This window comes from Microtus oregoni, unplaced genomic scaffold, assembly GCF_018167655.1.
Source record: "Microtus oregoni isolate MIOR12 unplaced genomic scaffold, Mior012 000173F_ref0000288, whole genome shotgun sequence".
In the NCBI taxonomy this organism is placed as follows: Eukaryota; Metazoa; Chordata; class Mammalia; order Rodentia; family Cricetidae; genus Microtus; species Microtus oregoni.
The window spans coordinates 484,476-502,756 of NW_024544829.1; the positions used below are offsets into that span (position 1 = coordinate 484,476).

General features: G+C 41.0%; 1 protein-coding gene across 1 annotated transcript; it reads left to right on the forward strand.

Annotated features, from left to right (window-relative positions):
* Nucleotides 1–210: 210 nt before the first annotated feature.
* On the forward strand, nucleotides 211–17,613 carry LOC121445304 (eukaryotic translation initiation factor 2 subunit 3, X-linked). Its single transcript, XM_041647362.1, has 12 exons — nucleotides 211–306; nucleotides 1,045–1,108; nucleotides 3,270–3,397; nucleotides 3,495–3,616; nucleotides 4,916–5,010; nucleotides 5,913–6,071; nucleotides 7,175–7,309; nucleotides 8,565–8,659; nucleotides 9,912–10,056; nucleotides 12,371–12,540; nucleotides 13,090–13,262; nucleotides 15,659–17,613. The coding sequence occupies exons 1-12, from the start codon at nucleotides 238–240 to the stop codon at nucleotides 15,720–15,722; spliced, it is 1,419 nt and encodes a 472-aa protein (XP_041503296.1). The 5' UTR covers nucleotides 211–237; the 3' UTR covers nucleotides 15,723–17,613.
* The last annotated feature ends 668 nt before the right edge of the window (nucleotides 17,614–18,281 follow it).

Below are 18,281 nucleotides of genomic sequence, written 5' to 3' on the forward strand. Positions count from 1 at the left end.
AGGACTGCAAGGAATACATTCCAAAACATTGTATCGTGTTTGTGAGTAAGGGTGCGGGTAGTTCCTGTGCAAATTCAAACAGAAAAGTCCAAGCAGTGAGATCAGTGCTGCATTTGCCATCTTTTTTACCAGGTCTGGGCCGTAGTCCACCTTCCCGCCGCTCCTTCTTCGCTCCGCCCAAGGGGACCTGCGTTAAATCAGGCTGTTGCCGAACAGTTTCCTTCCTCTCTGAGCAAGATGGCTGGGGGTGAGGTTGGAGTGACTCTCGGGCAGCCACATCTTTCCCGACAGGATCTCGCCACATTGGTGAGTTCTCGATTTGCGGCGGGAATGCACCCTGAGCTCGGGGGAGGTCATGGACTCTCGGAGGGCGTGGCGAAGAGACACCGCCCTGGTGTCTGGAGCGCGGGAGAGAGGAGCCATCCTAAGGCTGGACCCTCTAAGGCTAAGGCGTGCCATTTCCGCCGCCAGTACCTTGCCTAGTCCCCAAACTGGTGAACGATTGTGAGACTTGGAACTCCTAGAGTGTGTGGCTAAGCTTTGATGATAAATATAATTAAGGAGTATGGGGTTGCATCTCCCTGTGTAGAGTTCATACTTAGCAGGCGCCAATCCCGGAGTTCCATCTCCAGAAGTGCATAAGCGCACGCTAGTAATTCCTAGTACTTAAGAGATTCCAATAGGAAGATCAGAAGTTAAAGATTATTTTTGGCTACCTATCAAGCTGGAGGCCTACACGAGATTGTCATTAAGTCTGTAAAGAGTTGGAAACCGGATTACACTGCCCACTGTGCTGGACCCTTGAGGACTTGCTGAGGCCCCAGGATTAGATGGCCTCTTATCTCCAGACCTCTCTTAGTGAACGGTGTTGTCTTGCGACAGTGAAGGGCTCCTAAGGTTCCCAATCTTAGCCATTAAGGGACAAAGCACTTCAGCAGGAGAAAAGTGCTGCTTATACAGGACAGAGTTAGGTCTGGGGACTATCAAGTCAAGGAAGATTTTCTAGTTTATATTGATTTTGTGTTTTGAACTGTTCCATTGCAGGACGTCACCAAGTTGACACCACTTTCACATGAAGTTATCAGCAGACAAGCTACAATTAATATTGGTAAGATAGCTCGGACACTTGACTTAAAAGTAATTTTAATGTCTTCTTTTCTGAAGTTACTTGAAGAATGTGGGCATTTCCTTAGAGGTTGGCCTGAGTAGGACAGTAACACAAAGAAAGCTGTGGACCCCTTGTGAACAAAGGGTTACTTCATTTTTTTTTGGAGATATATGTATGAAAAGTTTACGACAGTAAACTAGTACTCAGCAGTGTGTAATCATACGGTAGTACAAGTTTGAAGTGAAAATGCGTTGTCATACAAGGACAGTTTATAGAAGTTTTATTTGATATATAGGCTATAATTAAGAAGAATTCCCCCCCCCAATTGGCACCTAGAACTGTTGAGGCATATTGCTTGAGTATAAATGTGGTGTGGTCTGGTTTTTTCCTTTTTTTTTTAGTTTGGAGTCAGACTTGTGAGGAACCTGCCTGACTCTGTTTTAAAGGCAGGAGCCATTATGTGTTTTTAAAAATAACTTTCTGTTCACTGTGAGAGTTTTGTAGCTCTGTTTCCTAGAACCTAACCTTCCCCAACCCATGGCCTTGATTTATTTTGAGAATACCCTGACCCATCCAGACCCTCCTTGACCCCTCCTAATCTCATGGTGGGTGACCACATGGTTTTTTTAATTTTTTTATTTTTTATTTATTTATTTGTATTTCCTTACTGCCCCATTATCTCCCTTTTGTAAAACTACTCCGGGATTTTTGCTCCTTAAAAGAGGATTCGTGGCTGTTCTTTTTTTGGTTTTTTTGAGACAGGTTTTCTCTGTGTAACAGTCCTTGCTGTCCTGGAACTAGCTCTTGTAGACTAGGCTGACTTCAAACTCACAGATCCACCTGCTTCTGTCTCCCAAGTGCTGGGATTAAAGGTATGTGCCACCACCGCCTGGCAGGACTGCTCTCTAACCAACTTTGGAGCAGTTGCTGGCCAGCTCTTGGATGCACCCCAATAAGAGGCAAGCTTGCTTTGAATTTGGCTCAAGTGTGGTAGTGGTTTAATTCTCGCCATTGGGATTAACACTTGCTATGCAACCCTGGCTAGCTTGATAGTCACTGTATAGCCCAAGCTGACCTCTTAACTCAAGGCAATCCCCTTGCCTCAGACTTCTGAATTACTATGATTATGAGTGTGTTCTTTTTTTGTTGTGCAGGAGTTTGTCATATTAACTGGGTAAGCTTCAATGTTTCTTGATAGTTAAGATTTTTTTGTTTTGTTTTTTGAGACAGGGTTTCTCTTTATAGCCCTGGCTGTCTTGGAACTCTCTGTAGACCAGGCAGGCCTTGAACTCAGAGATCCACCATGCCCCTGGCTCTTGATAAGCAAGATTTTGAGTATTTTTCTTTCTTAAAGTTTTATAGCAGGGTCTTCCTACATTGTCCAGGCTAGCCTCAAACTGTCCACCCTGTTTCTTCCTCTCAAGTACATATACTAAAATTAGTCTGAGAAGAAATTTATAATAGGAAAGAGCAGATAGGGAAAAATTGAATTCTCGTTAAACAGTTTTATTTCCATTGTGATTTTTTTTGTTTGTTTGTTTTGTTTTTTCGAGACAGGGTTTCTCTGTGGTTTTGGTTCCTGTCCTGGAACTAGCTCTGTAGACCAGGCTGGTCTCGAACTCACAGAGATCCTCCTGCCTCTGCCTCCCGAGTGCTGGGATTAAAGGCGTGCGCCACCATCGCCTGGCTCCATTGTGATTATTATTAGTGTGTGTCTGTGTGTGTCCGTGTCCGTGTCCCCATGCACATGTGTGGAAGTCAGGAGAACTTTCAGGAGCTACTTCTCTCCATTCTGGTGACTCAGGCCTTGGGGCTTTTGTGACAAGTGCTTTTACCTGCTGAGCCATGTCACTAGCTCTATCACTGTTGGTTTTACTTTGATATCTATGGTTACCGTTTTTAGTTTTCTGGTTTCCTTCCTCCCTCCCCCCAAGACAGGGTTTCTTGTTGTTAGCCTAGCTGTCCTGGAACTAACTTTGTAAACCAGGCTGGCCTCAAACCCACAGAGATCCGCCTGCCTCTGCCTCCTGAGTGCTGGGATTAAAGGTATGTGCCCCCACCGCCTGGCCGGGGTTTTTTTTTTTTGTTTTCTACTCAGTGCTATTTGAAGAAATGTTTGTACTTGCGTGCAGAAGGTAATTTTGTTGTGCTTTGTCAATAGGTACAATTGGCCATGTAGCTCATGGGAAGTCCACTGTAGTAAAGGCTATTTCTGGAGTGCACACCGTCAGATTCAAAAATGAACTAGAAAGAAACATTACCATCAAGCTTGGATATGCCAATGCCAAGGTGATCTATGGACCATGAAACTAGAAACCATTTAACTTTGGTTGTTGCATAGGTAACAAATCCAGTTTTCTTTTCTCTTTTACATTGAAACTTTTAGATTTATAAACTTGATGACCCAAGTTGTCCTAGACCAGAATGTTACAGGTCATGTGGCAGTAGTACACCGGATGAGTTTCCCACAGACATTCCTGGGACCAAAGGGAACTTCAAATTAGTCAGGTAACTTTTATGTTAAAAGGTACTTTATGCTTTTTAAATCTCCGTTTTGTGCTTTTATAAACTTAATTGCAGAATGGTTTCATTGTTTTTCTATTATTTCATGTTATTTTATGTAATGATGACAATTGAAATATTTTTTTCAATTAATTTTAAATACTTAGAAAAAAGTTCTACAAACTGAAAAGTTGCATGAGGGAGCTGGAGAGGGTTCAGCTGTTGAATGCACTGGCTGCTCTTGCAGAGGACCCAGGTTCAATTCCCAGCATCTACTTGGTGGCTCACAGCCATCTCCAACACCTCTTCCAGGAAATCCCACACCCTCTCCTGGCCTCTGGGGGTACCAGAAATAACACTTACTCACGTAAAATAAAAATAAATTTTTTTTAATTCTTTTTTTTTTTAAGGCAAGTATTGCACAAGCAAAAAAGGAAGGGAGAGAAAATACAGCTTACTGAATTTCAACAGTGTCATTTGTTTGCTAGATTAGAAAGAATGAAGCCAGTTTTGAAATTACTTCTTTAAAATAAATAGACTCGTTTCCAAACTGTTTTTTTTCTTTCTTTTTTGGTTTTTCGAGACAGGGTTTCTCTGTAGCTTTTTGGAGCCTGTCCTGGAACTCTCTTATTGACCAGGCTGGCCTCAAACTCACAGAGATCCGCCTGCCTGTGCCTCCCGAGTGCTGGGATTAAAGGCATGCACCACCACCACTGAGCTTCCCAACAGTTTTCTGAATATGATCACACATGTTGGTCTTTTACCAGAGGGTGCTGGTATCTGGTTACTAATGTCTTTGGGGATTGCAAGTCCATAAGACCATTTTAGATTGGGGTAGAGTCATATCTTCATCCCAGGCCCAAAATTTAAGATGGAGGAGAAGTCAAGAAATCTCAATAATCAGGATAAATACTTTAATGTGATCATTTTGTTGTTGCTGGTGGTGGTGGTGGTTTTTGTTGTTGTTTGTGAGACAGGGTTTCCTAGGAGTTATGGAACCAGCCCTGGAACTTGCTCTGTAGACCAAATTGGCCTCAAATTCACAAAGATCCTCTTACTTCTGTCTCCCTAGTGCGGGGATTAAAGGTGTGTGCCACCAACACCTGGCATTTATTTATTTATTTATTTATTTAATTTGTGTGTGTGCGTTGGTGTTTTGCTGCATGTGTCTCTGTGGGAAGGTGCCGGATTCACTGTGTGTTCCAGACAGTTGTGAGCTGGGAGTAAAGGTGTGCGCCACCACCACCTGGCCTTGCTTTTAGTTTTGATTGGTTTTAAGGCTGATTGTTGTTTCTCAACTGTTAGGCATGTTTCCTTTGTTGACTGTCCTGGCCATGATATTTTGATGGCTACAATGTTGAACGGCGCAGCAGTGATGGATGCAGCTCTTCTGTTGATAGGTAAAATCATCAGAACTGATCTGGACAAACCAATAAAGAACTAATTTGGGTAGACTATGTGAGGAAGAACTAAATCCTTTGGAGGCTATGTCCATTATCTAAGTGAGGCATTACTAGGAATGTGTCATCCAGAATGACATTTCCTTCTACAGCCAAAATACTCAGCAAAAGAGTCCTGGGGTTATGGCTTCTGAGAAGTCGGACAATATCCAAAAAGGCATATATGTATGTTGTGTGTTGTTCCTTCATGTAGAGGTGTGATTGTTATTCACAGTAATTGCCGTGATGTAGTACAACATGGCTGTTTCCAAAGTTAGTTGTGCCTCCTTATGTGAGCTAATAAGAGATTTGATAGGTATGGATATGGTGCTTTTAGGCATGCGAGAGGATATAATACAGGACACATGAACAGGCTGGGCAAAGTGATGGCTAGCATGGTGAGCACTGTTGCTTGTCTTCACAGTGCTCTTCTTGGTTAAGGAATAACCTTAATCTCAGGAGGTTGAGCCTCCTAGGAGCTTGACTGTGCCAGAACATACCTAGACTAGACTGAGCTAGAAGGCCTAAACAAAAGAGCTCTTGAAGCCAGATTTGTTCATTGGAAACTTCTTGCTTAGAACCGAGAATGGGAGGTTGTAGTAAGCGCAGATAAAGGGTGAAAGCAAAGTTGGTAGAATTTGTGCATAATATAAAGCTTTCCATTTATTACTTAAAGGGGACAACTCAGTGAATGGAAGTACATTCAGAATTTCATCATCACAAAAGTGATGCCTGTTAAGAAGTCATTGCCCGATTGCACTCCCTCCAGCTCCTCACAACCAACAATCTTCTATTTTTGAAATTGCATGGTCTAGATATTTCTAGTTAATCTTATGTATCTTTTTTTATCCTCTGTCAACTAGCTGGTAATGAATCATGCCCTCAGCCTCAGACTTCTGAACACCTGGCTGCCATAGAAATCATGAAACTCAAGCATATTTTGATCTTACAGAATAAAATTGATCTGGTAAAAGAAAGTCAGGCTAAGGAACAATATGAGCAGATTCTTGCATTTGTACAAGGTAAGAAGCTATAATAACTTAAATCAGAGGATCACTTTGAAAGGTAATATAGCACATCATCTAAAACAAAGTCAATTTAGGTATCATAAATGTTCTCTTTTTTTCTACCTGCTACTAGTTAGTGATTTGATACAGTGTCCTGATAAGACTATAAATATCTATTTCTGAATTTAATGTACAAAATTAAAACTGAAGTTGGGAAGTGCTACCAGATTAAGTTTTTTAAATCCCAAGGATTTAGAGTAGCGCTCAATGGTAGAGGGCCTATCTGGCATACACAGGGTACTGAGTTCACATCATTGCCTCCCAATCAATCCTTAGTGACAAATGAATAAAAACATTTCAAAAACAATCTTTCTTCTGGGCCTCACGGCACATGCCTTTAATCCCAGGACCCTAGAGGCACAGGTGTGCACAGACTTCTGAGTTCAAGGGCAGCTTGTTGGTGTGTATAGCTGGTTCCAGGCCAGCGAGGACTGCATAGAGAGACCCTGCCTCTTTTTGCAGGGTTCCTTTCTCTAATACCATGGCGTGTTTCACTTTCAGAGAAGACATGATGCATATTACTGTTGACATTTAATTATTTTAGCCTTTTCATGTTGGGAACTTAATTTCAGCATAAAAAATAATTCATTTTGATTAAAATCTAATTATTTTGGTCTATTTCTTTGACCAGTTTGTCTGACATATGATTAATTTTTTTAAATGTGATATATGCCAGGCAGTCTTTGATCAGCAAGGAGTCTGTAATTTACTCTTGGCATTTATGGAAAGGTTAATTGCATGTTAGAATTCTTTGAGCTTGTAAAGAGCTCCTTCCCCGAAGTGTTCATATTTTATTCCTTTAAACATAGCATTTGCCTCTGTTAAATATACCCATTGATAGAATTTTAGCAGTTGTCCCCTTAGAGGACAATGAATTCATTTTGGGGAGTTAAAGATAAATATTGTCATATTTCTATAGACTACTTTCTACTTGCTGACTGGCATTTGTGTGGGAATGCTTATTCCTCTGTTAGCTCTAATTACTTTATCCAGCAGCTGTATAGACCAAGTTTTGTAAGACCCAAGGATTTTGTTCTTTCTGAAATTTGTTAATGTAGGAACAGTGGCAGAAGGAGCGCCAATTATTCCAATCTCTGCTCAGCTGAAATACAATATTGAAGTTGTCTGTGAGTACATAGTGAAGAAAATACCGGTGCCCCCAAGAGACTTTACTTCAGAGCCCCGTCTCATTGGTAAGTGACAGGAGTCACATTTAACTGAACTCTTCGACATTAGTGCTTCTCCTTCAAGGCTGTTTATTAATACTTTCTCTTTCTGCAGAGGTGATAAATCCATAAAACCTATTTGAAATAATGTCTTATATTGCTGGGTGACAGAGCCTTGAGTACAAAAGAAATTCTTTGTGCTTTTATATATGGTATTTTAAGTAGCCAACATGGAATAATACCGTAGTTTCTAGGGAAGTACATCATGTTGGGGCATTACAGTTCCATACAAATGATGACATTGTACCATTACTGAAAAACCACTAAGTTCAATTTCACTGGGCTGTGGTTAATGCTCAAAGATATAGGAACACTTTTAAAGCAGGTTTGGGCCCTTCCAGGCCTTCATTTGGAGCTGTTTGTGTGATTATTGGGGAACGTTCTCTTGGGTGACCTTAGAATTGCTTTTTATAATTTTTTAAAAGTTATTTTGTATGGTAGAAGTCATATAATACAGAAATCCTATATATAAAAATCCAAGCATGGTGGTGCACTTGTAATCCCAGCTCTTGGGAGGCAGAGGCAAATGGATCTGTGAGTTCAAGGCTAGCCTGGTCTTCAGAGTGAGTTCCAGGACAGCCAGGGCTACAAAGTCAGACACCCTCTCAGAAGCACAAGATAAGTGGCGTACTGCGAGTGTCTATGTACAGTCTCCTGTGCACTTGATTGACTTTTTTGATGCTGCTACAAGGCAAGGGCTTACCACTGATCTACACTCCCAGTCCTGTATATGCCTTAAGTCATAATAGCTAATTTATTGTAAACGCTGTGTAAATAGTTATGAGACATAGGAGATGATGACCCTCACCAAAAAGAAAGAAAAGACTTTTGTGCTCATTACATAAATACTTTTGCTCTTAATGTACTTTCAGGCTATTTCAATTTTTTTTTTTTTTTTTTGGTTTTTGGTTTTTGGTTTTTTTCGAGACAGGGTTTCTCTGTGGTTTTGGAGCCTGTCCTGGAACTAGCTCTTGTAGACCAGGCTGGTCTTGAACTCACAGAGATCCGCCTGCCTCTGCCTCCCGAGTGCTGGGATTAAAGGCGTGCGCCACCACTGCCCGGCCTATTTCCATTTTTTTACTCTCACAAGTAAGGCTTCAATAAGCATTAAAGCAATAATACTAGATTTTTTTTAAGAAAAGTTAAGTTTTAAAAGAATGTGTCTTCTGAATCTAAAATAAAGAGAAATGGATTTAATTTGTGTTCATTTTTTTTTTTCTAGTTATCAGGTCATTTGATGTCAACAAACCTGGCTGTGAAGTTGATGACCTTAAGGGAGGTGTAGCTGGTGGTAGTATTCTGAAAGGAGTCTTAAAGGTACACTGGCTTGGAATTGTCGCGCTGTGTATTTGTTTGTTTTGTGTGTGGATATACGAGTGCTACAGTACCTAGGTGGAAGCAAGTCAACTTTTCAGGGCTTGACTCCTTCCGTCTAGTGGCTCCTTGGGATGGAACTCAGACATGGTGGTGAGCACCTTTACCCTCTGGGCCAGCTCATCAGCCCGCACTTGTCTTAAGCATGCTGGCCTCGAACTTAGAGATTCCCTTGCCTCTGCCTCCCAGAGTGCTGGAACTGAAGGTCTGCACCACTACACCCAGTTAAAAAATGTTTCTTCATGTTGTCAGGTATTGGATACAGATTTGTTTTTGTCTTTGGAAGCTGTCTGACCTCTAAACTTAGAGTTCTCTAGTGAAGGTGGAGTGTGTTTTATATAATAACAGGTTTACTTAGTAAATTGCAACAGTTAAGTTCATCTGATTTTTAAAACTTTTTGGATTTTTTTATTTTATACTTAAGGGTATTTTGTCTCCGAATATGCATGTGTCCATGGAGGCCAGAAGAGGGTGTTGGTCCCCTGAAACTGGAGTTAGAGATGGCTGTGAGCTACCATGTGGCTGCTGGGAACTGAACTCTGATCCTCTTCAAGAGCACCAAGTGCTTATTAACTGTTGAGCCATCTGTCTCCTCTATATCAGTTTTTTCCACTGGGGAAAAGAAAAGCTGAGTGTAGTGATGCACACCAAACATTTGGGAGGCAGAGGCAGGTGGATCTCTTGAGTTTGAGGCCAGCCTGGTCTACAGTATGAGTTCCAGGACAGCCAGGGCTACAGAGAGACCAGGCTCAAATAAACCAAAAGGTAATTTTTTTTTTGAGACAGGGTTTTGCAGTAGCTATCAAGCATGTCCTAGAACTAGCTCCTGTAGACCAGGCTGGCCTCAAACTCACAGAGATCCGCCTGCCTCTGCCTCCCGAGTGCTGGGATTAAAGGCGTGCGCCACCACCGCCTGGCAGTAAAATTTCTTTTTAAGTAATTTTAACCTGGCATAGTGGTGCACAGCTGGGAGCCAGAAGCAGGCTGGTATCTTGGTATCTGAGTTCAAGGCCAGCATGTTCTACCTAGTGAGTTGCAGGTCAATAAAAATAATAAGTAAATAAAAGGGGTAATCTTGAAATTAGAGGAAAGAGTACCTTTTTAGTTCTTGTGGTCTTTTTTGTGAGAACATTAGTAGGTAAATAGTAAATATGTTGTTCTGTAGTAATTCTCACTGCTAATTATGTGTTTACAGGTAGGCCAGGAGATAGAAGTAAGACCGGGTATTGTTTCCAAAGATAGTGAAGGAAAGCTCATGTGTAAGCCAATCTTTTCCAAAATTGTATCACTGTTTGCGGAACATAATGATCTTCAGTATGCCGCCCCAGGTGGTCTCATTGGTAAGCATTTCCCTGTCATCTCTTAATTGTGGAGATTCGTGACATGTTTCATAAGAAATATTAAGAATGGATTGTAAGGTTTGTTTTGTTTATGTGTATGAGTTTGTTTGCATATATATCTGAGCACTGTGTGTACTGGTACCCAAGAACGCCAAAGAGGTTGTCAGACCCCTTGCAACTGGAGTTTCAGTGATCGTGAGCTGCCTTGTGAGTTCTGGGAAACAAGTCCAGGTCTTCTGCAAGAGCAGCAAGTGTTCTTAACTGCTGAGTCATCTCTCTATCTGCCTCCTTCTGGTTGTTTGTTTGGGGTTTGTTTGTTGTTTCTTTGTTTGAGGTAGGGTCTCTCGATATAGGCCTGGCTGGCCTCAGACTCACAAAATCCACCTGCCTCTGCCTCTTGAGTGCTGAGGTTAAAGGTATGCCACCATATCCTGTTTTAATTTTTGACATAGGGTCTTGCCATGTATCTTTGGCTATATTAGGACTCACAGCAACTTTCTTGGATCAGCTTTCCAAGTGCTAGACTTCAAGGTGTACCACCACACCTGACCTTATTGGTACATCTTGGAAAACTGAAACAAAGAATACATTTTGGAGCTGGCAGTATGACTCAGGTAAAGGTGTTTGCTCACCCACTCATACAAGCAAATAATAAAATATTTTTTAAGGTATGTTTTGGTGGCTAAATACTTAATAGCAATAATTATTTCTGACTACTTTGTTTTGAAGTCCTAGGGTTTGGACCTAATGTCTAGAACATGCTAGGTAGAGTCTCTACCACTGAGGTATACCTTATATACCCTCTTTTTTCTTTTTTTAAAATTATTACTATTTATTTATTTTTATGTATAGGTGTTTTGCGTGTGTGTGCGCGCGCGCACCACATGGGTGTGTGGTACTCAAAGTCCAGAAGAAGGCATTGGGTCTCCTGGGACTGAAGTTATATACAATTGTGAGCTGCTGTGTGGGTGCTGGAAATTGAAAGCTGGGTCCTCTGGAAGAGTAGCCAGTGGGTGCTCTCAATCACTGAGCCATGTCTCTAGCCCCACTCTTTTTCATTTTGAGAAAGGCTCTTACAAGGTTACCCAGACTGAGCTAGAACTTGAGGTCTTCCTGCCTCACTAGCTCCAGTAGCTGGAATTTCAGGTCTGTGTCACCGGGCCTGGCAGAAAATAAGCTTGACGGCCCTAGCATTCAAAGCAGCCAACTAGTTAGATATAGTTTGAGGATTTAGGTTTGTGTTACTATCTTGCTATATTTCCCAAGCTGGCCTTAAATTTCTTTATTCAAATGGTCCTCAAGTAGCTGAGACTACTACAGGTTTGCACTAGAGTGAGTGCCTGGTTTACTATTTGGTGAAACACTTGGTTATAGTGGTTGCTTTTATGTGTGTTTCATAAGTGTCAAGTTACTCAAAAATGTTAATTATACTGTGGTGGCGATGAAAGAAAATAACTTCTAGTAAGTGTGGTAGTGAGCACCTGTGGTCCCACATACTTGGGAGTCAGAAGCAGGAGGATTGCCATTAGCACAGAAAGTTGAGACCAGTGTGGATAGCATAACCAGACTTGAGATATAAGACCTTTCTCAAGTAAGACCTTGTCTCAAAAAAAAAAAAAAAAAAAAGGAAAAGATCAAGGTGGTGGTACATCAAATAAGAGAACCTCTACCATGCAGGAGGTGCTGGAAAAGATCAAGGTGGTGGTACATCAAATAAGAGAACCTCTACCATGCAGGAGGTGCTGGATTGATTTAAGGGTTTTTAAATTTCTTAAAACTTTTTCATTACTGAGAAAAGGGCAAGATTGAATGAGAGTCCATAATTTACCCTTGGACTAAAGACTGGAGATGTGGCTCAGTGGTGAGGAATGCCCGCTGCTCAGGCAGAGCTGCTCGGAACCACCTGGAACTCAGCTCCAGGAGAGTCAGTGCCCTCTTCTGGCACCACATTTATGGGCACGGATCCACACACAGATAGTATACATATACACATAACTTAAAAATAGCTCTGCCGTGGTGGCACACACCTTTAATTCCAGTACTTAGGAGACAAAAGCGAGTGAGTCTCTGAACTTGAGCCTAGCCTGGTCTACAAAGCCAGTTCCAGGACAGCCAGAGCTGTTACATAGAGAAACCAATGAATGAATGAAATAGAAATAAAGCAGGAATTTTGTGAAGCTTAATTTATGTGTGTGAATACGGAAGTATGTGTAAAGGGGTATTGATTTATGCTTGTTTAACTAGTCTTTCAAACAAATCACTCCAGAGGTGTTTCAGGTAAGAAATAAGGCCAAATACTCTTGCTTTATATTAGGAGTTGGAACAAAGATCGACCCCACTTTGTGCAGAGCTGACAGGATGGTGGGACAAGTGCTTGGTGCAGTTGGAGCTTTACCTGAAATATTCACAGAACTGGAAATTTCCTATTTCCTGCTGAGACGTCTCCTGGGTGTACGAACTGAAGGAGACAAGAAAGCAGCAAAGGTAAGTGCTTGGTGTGACTCGTTTTCAGAAAGACACCAACAACAATGCTGAACTCAGTTTTGAGTTTTGGTCTTTTATAGCTAATGTGTAGTTAATTTATAAGTAAATTAACTTCCTGAAAAAAATCAAAAACAGCTCTCATGCAATCAATTTTGTGTTTTTTTTTTAAAAATCCCTACTGAAACAAAAACTGTTGGTTTGGGTTTTATTTGTTTGTCTTGTTTTTGTTTTTTCAAGGCAGAGTTTCTCTGGAGTCCTAGCTGTACTGAAATGTGTTCTGTAGACCAGGCTGGCCTCAAACTCACAGAGAGCCACCTGCCTCTGCCTTCTGAGTGCTGGGATCAAAGGTGTGTGCCACCACTGCCCAGCTCCTATTTGTTTTGGTATGTTTTTGAGGCAGGGTCTCAACATAGCCCCTGCTGTCCTGGAACTTTCTTTATAAAGCAGGCTGGCCTCGGACTCCCAGAGCTCTGTCTGCTGGGATTAAAAGTCTTCACACTCTTCAGAGACCATTTCCTTATTTGTTTTTCCCTTTGTTTACTTTCCTAGGTCCAAAAGCTGTCTAAGAATGAAGTGCTTATGGTCAATATAGGATCCCTGTCAACAGGAGGAAGAGTTAGTGCTGTCAAGGCTGATTTGGGCAAGATTGTTTTGACTAATCCTGTGTGCACAGAAGTAGGAGAAAAAATTGCTCTTAGCCGAAGAGTTGAGAAACATTGGCGGTAAGTTTGTTTACCTTTGTCTAAACAGCTTAAGATTTTGGTGAGACACACACACATGCTTCTTGAATACAACAGTGTGGCTTCAGCTCTCACTTTTTTGTTTGAATGGTTTTAGAAGCTGTATTATAGCCTTGATTTGTATTCCTTTATATTAGTACAAATACTTCAATTGGCTTCCCTTTGTTTTAGGTGTAACCTATAAAAAAAATAATGAGTTATAATGTTCCCTCCATTTAGTGTGTGAGAGAAAGAATCAGAACAACTTGTGGAGTTGGTTCTGCTGCCATGTGGGTTCTGGGGATTGAATTCAGGTCGTCTGACTTTGCAGCAAGCACCCTTTTTAAATGATCTTCTTTTTAATGTGTGTATGAATCGAAGTACACACGTGCCACAGTATACATATGGAGGTCAGAGAACAACTTCTTGTTCCACTATGGGTTCTGAGGTTCAAACTCAGGTAGTCAGGCTTGGTGATGAGTACATTTATCTGTTGAGCCATCTTTTATCAGCCCTGGACTTTACTTTTTTTTTTTTTGGTTTTTCGAGACAGGGTTTGGAGCCTGTCCTGGAACTAGCTCTTATAGACCAGGCTGGTCTCGAACTCACAGAGATCCGCGTGCCTCTGCCTCCTGAGTGCTGGGATTAAGACTTTACTTTTTTTAAATTAGTTTTTTTTTTAAGAGTTTCACACATGCCAGCCAGTGGTGGTGCATGCCTTTAGTCCCAGCACTTAGGAGACAGAGGCAGGTGGATTTATGTGATCAGCCTGGTCCCAGGACAGCCAGGGCAACCAACCCTGCCTTGAAACAAGTAGTTTGACACAAAGTCCTGCTTTCCTTCATCTGTTGTTACTTAAGGGCTCAGGCAGAAGGGATCCTCTAAACACTGTCATAGTGCTTTGCTAAAGAATTTCTAATATCTCGTCACTGCTTGTGGATATTTGGGATCTTTCTAGAAGCCAGTTTTGGTCCATTTAGCCTTTTCTGTTGTTTTGTCAAAAATATACCGTCTAAATTAGACTATCCCGCAGCCTGGTTTTCTTCATAATTATTGCGCTGTGCCTTGGCTCTGTTCTTTCCTGCTTATTTCCTTTGTCAGCCCTTCTTTGATACTGTCTCTCATTGCATGCTCTCTAAAATTGATTTGAATTGTAACTGCAATTTAGCAAAAGTTAATCGTTTTGTTATCTCTACCACCACCACTACCCCTTGTGTAGCCCTGGCTGCTCTGGAACTCACTATACAGACCAAGCTAGCCTGGAATTCAAAGTGATCCATCTGCCTTTGCCTCCTGAGTGCTGAGATTAAAGGCGTGCATCACCAGAGCTATCAAAGGCCCTGCGGTGGAGAGCAGTCTGCTTATAGACTGTGTTCCTGTGGTTCTCTTTATTTTCCCAGATGATGTTATTTAAAGCCCATTGATCTACTGAGGCAGTCAGTGAAAAGAAAGCATTTCCCAAAGACAAGTAAAGAGAAGTGGGTTTGATTTGTTTTCAAATTTGAGCTGGATGTAGTGGCACAGGCCTTTAATCCCCAGCACGGGAAACAGAGGCAGGTGGACCTCTGAGTTCAAGAGCAGCCTAATTTACAAAGCAACTTTGTACATCCAGAACTACATAGTGAAACTCCTTTTCAAAACAACCAAACACATATAGAGACAGACAGACACACTCATGCACGTTTACATACAAACACATAATGTATTAGAGATGTAATTTGAGTGTACCATCTGAACAGGTAGGTGGATTCTTTTTTCTTTTGACTAGAGCAGTAAAACAAATATATCCTTTCTGGGGAGTATTTTTTGTTTTAAATTTTACTTTATGTGTTTGCCTGAATGTATGTATGTGCACCACATGTGTGCCGGGTGCCCGAGGAAGTTGAGATCTGTGTGATTGTGAGCCACCATATGGCTACTAGGAGCTGAACCCAGGCCCTCTGCAAGAGCAGTGAGTGCTCTTAACCATTCATTGAGCCATCTCTCCAGCCCTTAGGTTTTATTTCTCTTTGAGACAGGGTCTCACTTTTAGATCAGGCTGTCCTTGAACACCGATCTGCCTTCCTCTGCTGGCATTGTGCCACTACAGCCGGCAATTTTTGTTTAAGGTGGGAGAGCCTCTCACCTGGGTTAACCTCGAACTTACTATATAGCTGTGAACTAATTTTCCTGTCTCCCAAATGCTTGAATTTATTACCACACCCAACTTACTAGTATATTTATGACAGCAGGTTTTGTTTAGAACCTGAGAAAATAGTATGGGCGTTCTTTATAAAGAAGCAGCTTTGGGAACACATCTGAGTTTGGAAGGTGGGCAAGTAAAGCAACCTGTCAGATGATTGTGGTGATACCAGTGTGGTAGTACACAACTCATTATTTCTTCTATTTTTATTTTGCAGTTTAATTGGTTGGGGTCAGATAAGAAGAGGAGTGACCATTAAGCCGACTGTAGATGATGACTGAGGAGTCCAATTTAAACGATGCCTTGGGATGGAGTTCGAATTTCTTTTACTAGCCTAGGGTATATTTTCAAAGCAATACTAGCGAATTACTTTCATAGCTCATTACCTTGGTAGTAGCTGTAAGACTATTCTCATATTTTGGTGATGAAAATAGGGCCCACAAGTAAATGTGAAAAGTGGTATACTATATACTATATTGGATTAAATCTACATTTTAGCAGAAGTTAAGCATTCCAAAAACATGTCTAAAATCAATCAGTGCAATTTGAAGTGAAACTTCACCACAACCAGCCTTTGCTATAGCACACCTATCATGAACCTATCAAAGTGAAAATGGTCTCTTTTTTCCTGATTCCTCTATGAGGGGCTCCATAGTAAGGGACAGTTGTCCTCCTATTTGGTGTTCTGTTATCTGAAATTTGAAGGGAAAAGAAGACCAATGAGCTCAAATGAGCAAGGCTCTTAGAAATTGAGTGCTCACTCCCTTGCCACGGGCAGACCTTTCCTCTTCTCTTTTTCCTGGATGGGACCATAGGACTCCAGCATCAGAAGTTCTTGCCCTCTTCCAGTGCCCTGAGACTGTGTCTTTCTTATGCCTAAAATCTCAGTCTTCCCTCACTTGCAAATAGTATTATAACAATGGATGATTAATGGTAGTTGACAAAGTTCTGTCCAGGTTGTGTTTTCTGGGGTCTTTGTTTTAGTAAGCTAGGGATGGAACGGTCTCCTGCATGATGAACAAGCATTCTACTGCCCCTCGCCATGGTACTTTTCCTTAGTTGGTAGGATTATGGTGTAAATTGTGCTATTAGTAATCTTTGAGCCTTGGAAGAGAGAAAAAGTGTCAAAAGCAGAGTGTATTGGTTCTAAATCTATCCCCCATGTGCCTGCAATTTTCCTGTGCTGTACTTTTAAATTAACCATGTTTTTGCTTAATTAGATACTCCAAGAGCAGTGATTTCCAGCTCTAGCTGACATGAGAATTGCTGCGGAAGGTTTTTTGTGTTTTGTTTTGTTTTGTTTTAATTTTTTTAAAAAAGGCCAGGCTTTTGTGGTGCAAGCCTTTCATCCCAACACGATGAAGGCAGAGAGAGGTAGGAGGATCTCTGTGAGTTCCAGGGCAGCCAGGGCATCACAGAGAAACCCTGTCTTGAAAAACTGGGGGTTTAAAAAAAAAAAAGTTCTCAACATTGAGAAAGAAGTTTAAGGAGTTAAGAAATATGCATACTAAATGATGTTACTGGCTTTTGATAGTTTGATCCTCTTGGTTTGCATAAAAATGGGATTTCATGCCACAATTACTGTGCTGTGATCTTTTGAATACTGAAGCTGCCTTATAGAGGTTTAGAACTGTGGCTGTGAGCCTTAAAGAGTTTTGAGGGAACTATTGACATTATGTATTTGATTGACTCTGAAGGGTTGTATTGTAGCATGAAGAACACATTTAAATAAAACAAAATTCTGAATCAAGCATTAATTTTATATCTATGTGCCCCGTGTTTTGTAGATACTTTCTACTAAAAATTCTAGTATGAGACTGAAAATACTGAATGGCTTATGTAATCTCATCAGAACTGAAATAAGAATCTCTTGTCATTAATTTCAAGCATTTGTGTGAATATCAATTTTGTAAAGCACTGTGCTTCGTGTAGTGGTCATATAGGTTTTAAAACAATGTACCTTGTTGTCTTAAGATCTGAAGTCCCTTCAGATCAATGCAATGGTTCTCAACAAAACATGTACCTGATTTAAAGTTAGTCTAAGAAGAATAAGGGGTGGGAATATGCCACCTAAGAGCTCTCTTTCTATACTCTGTATGTAACCTACAAGGATGAGATATGTGTGCTAAGTTTTTTTTTACAGAAGAATAGAACTAATAAGTGTGCAAATAACTGAATTCATAAATCTGATTTCTTAAAAAAAAGATTTCATTTGGTGATGCTTTCAATGAAATAGATACTTTGGGTTTTGTTCTTTTTTTTTTTTTTTTTGGAAAACAAGTATACTTCAGATTGATGCTCAACCAAGCATAGTGGCACAGGCCCCTAATGCTATAACACTCGGAAGAAAATTGAGGCTGGAGGGCTGAACTCTAGGCCATACAGGCAAAATACCTATGTTTTTAAAAAAGACAAAAAGCTTCTGCAAAAAATCTTGACAAGCTAAGTATATATTTTGCTAGAAAACATCATGATGAAACCCATTACTTTGTTTATTATTACGAATTTCTGCTATGAAAACATGGACAAATTCTGTGGGAAATGGTTAGGAGGTATAGAGTGCCAGCCTAGTGTATATGAGGCCCTGACTCAAGCTCCAGCACGACAAACACAAAATGAATTGAGTATTTTCATGTTGGTATAAGGTCCGCGTTAAAACTTAGTGAGTCTATTTTAGTGCCTGAGTACATATATGTGCACCACGTGTGTAGGAGCCCACCAACGTCAAAATAGGGTGTCATCCCCTGGAGCTGAGTTGTGAGCTGTTGTCTGGGACCTTTAGTAAGAGCAGTAAACACTTAACTGCCGAGCCAGCCATCTCTCCAGCCACTTCTGCTTTC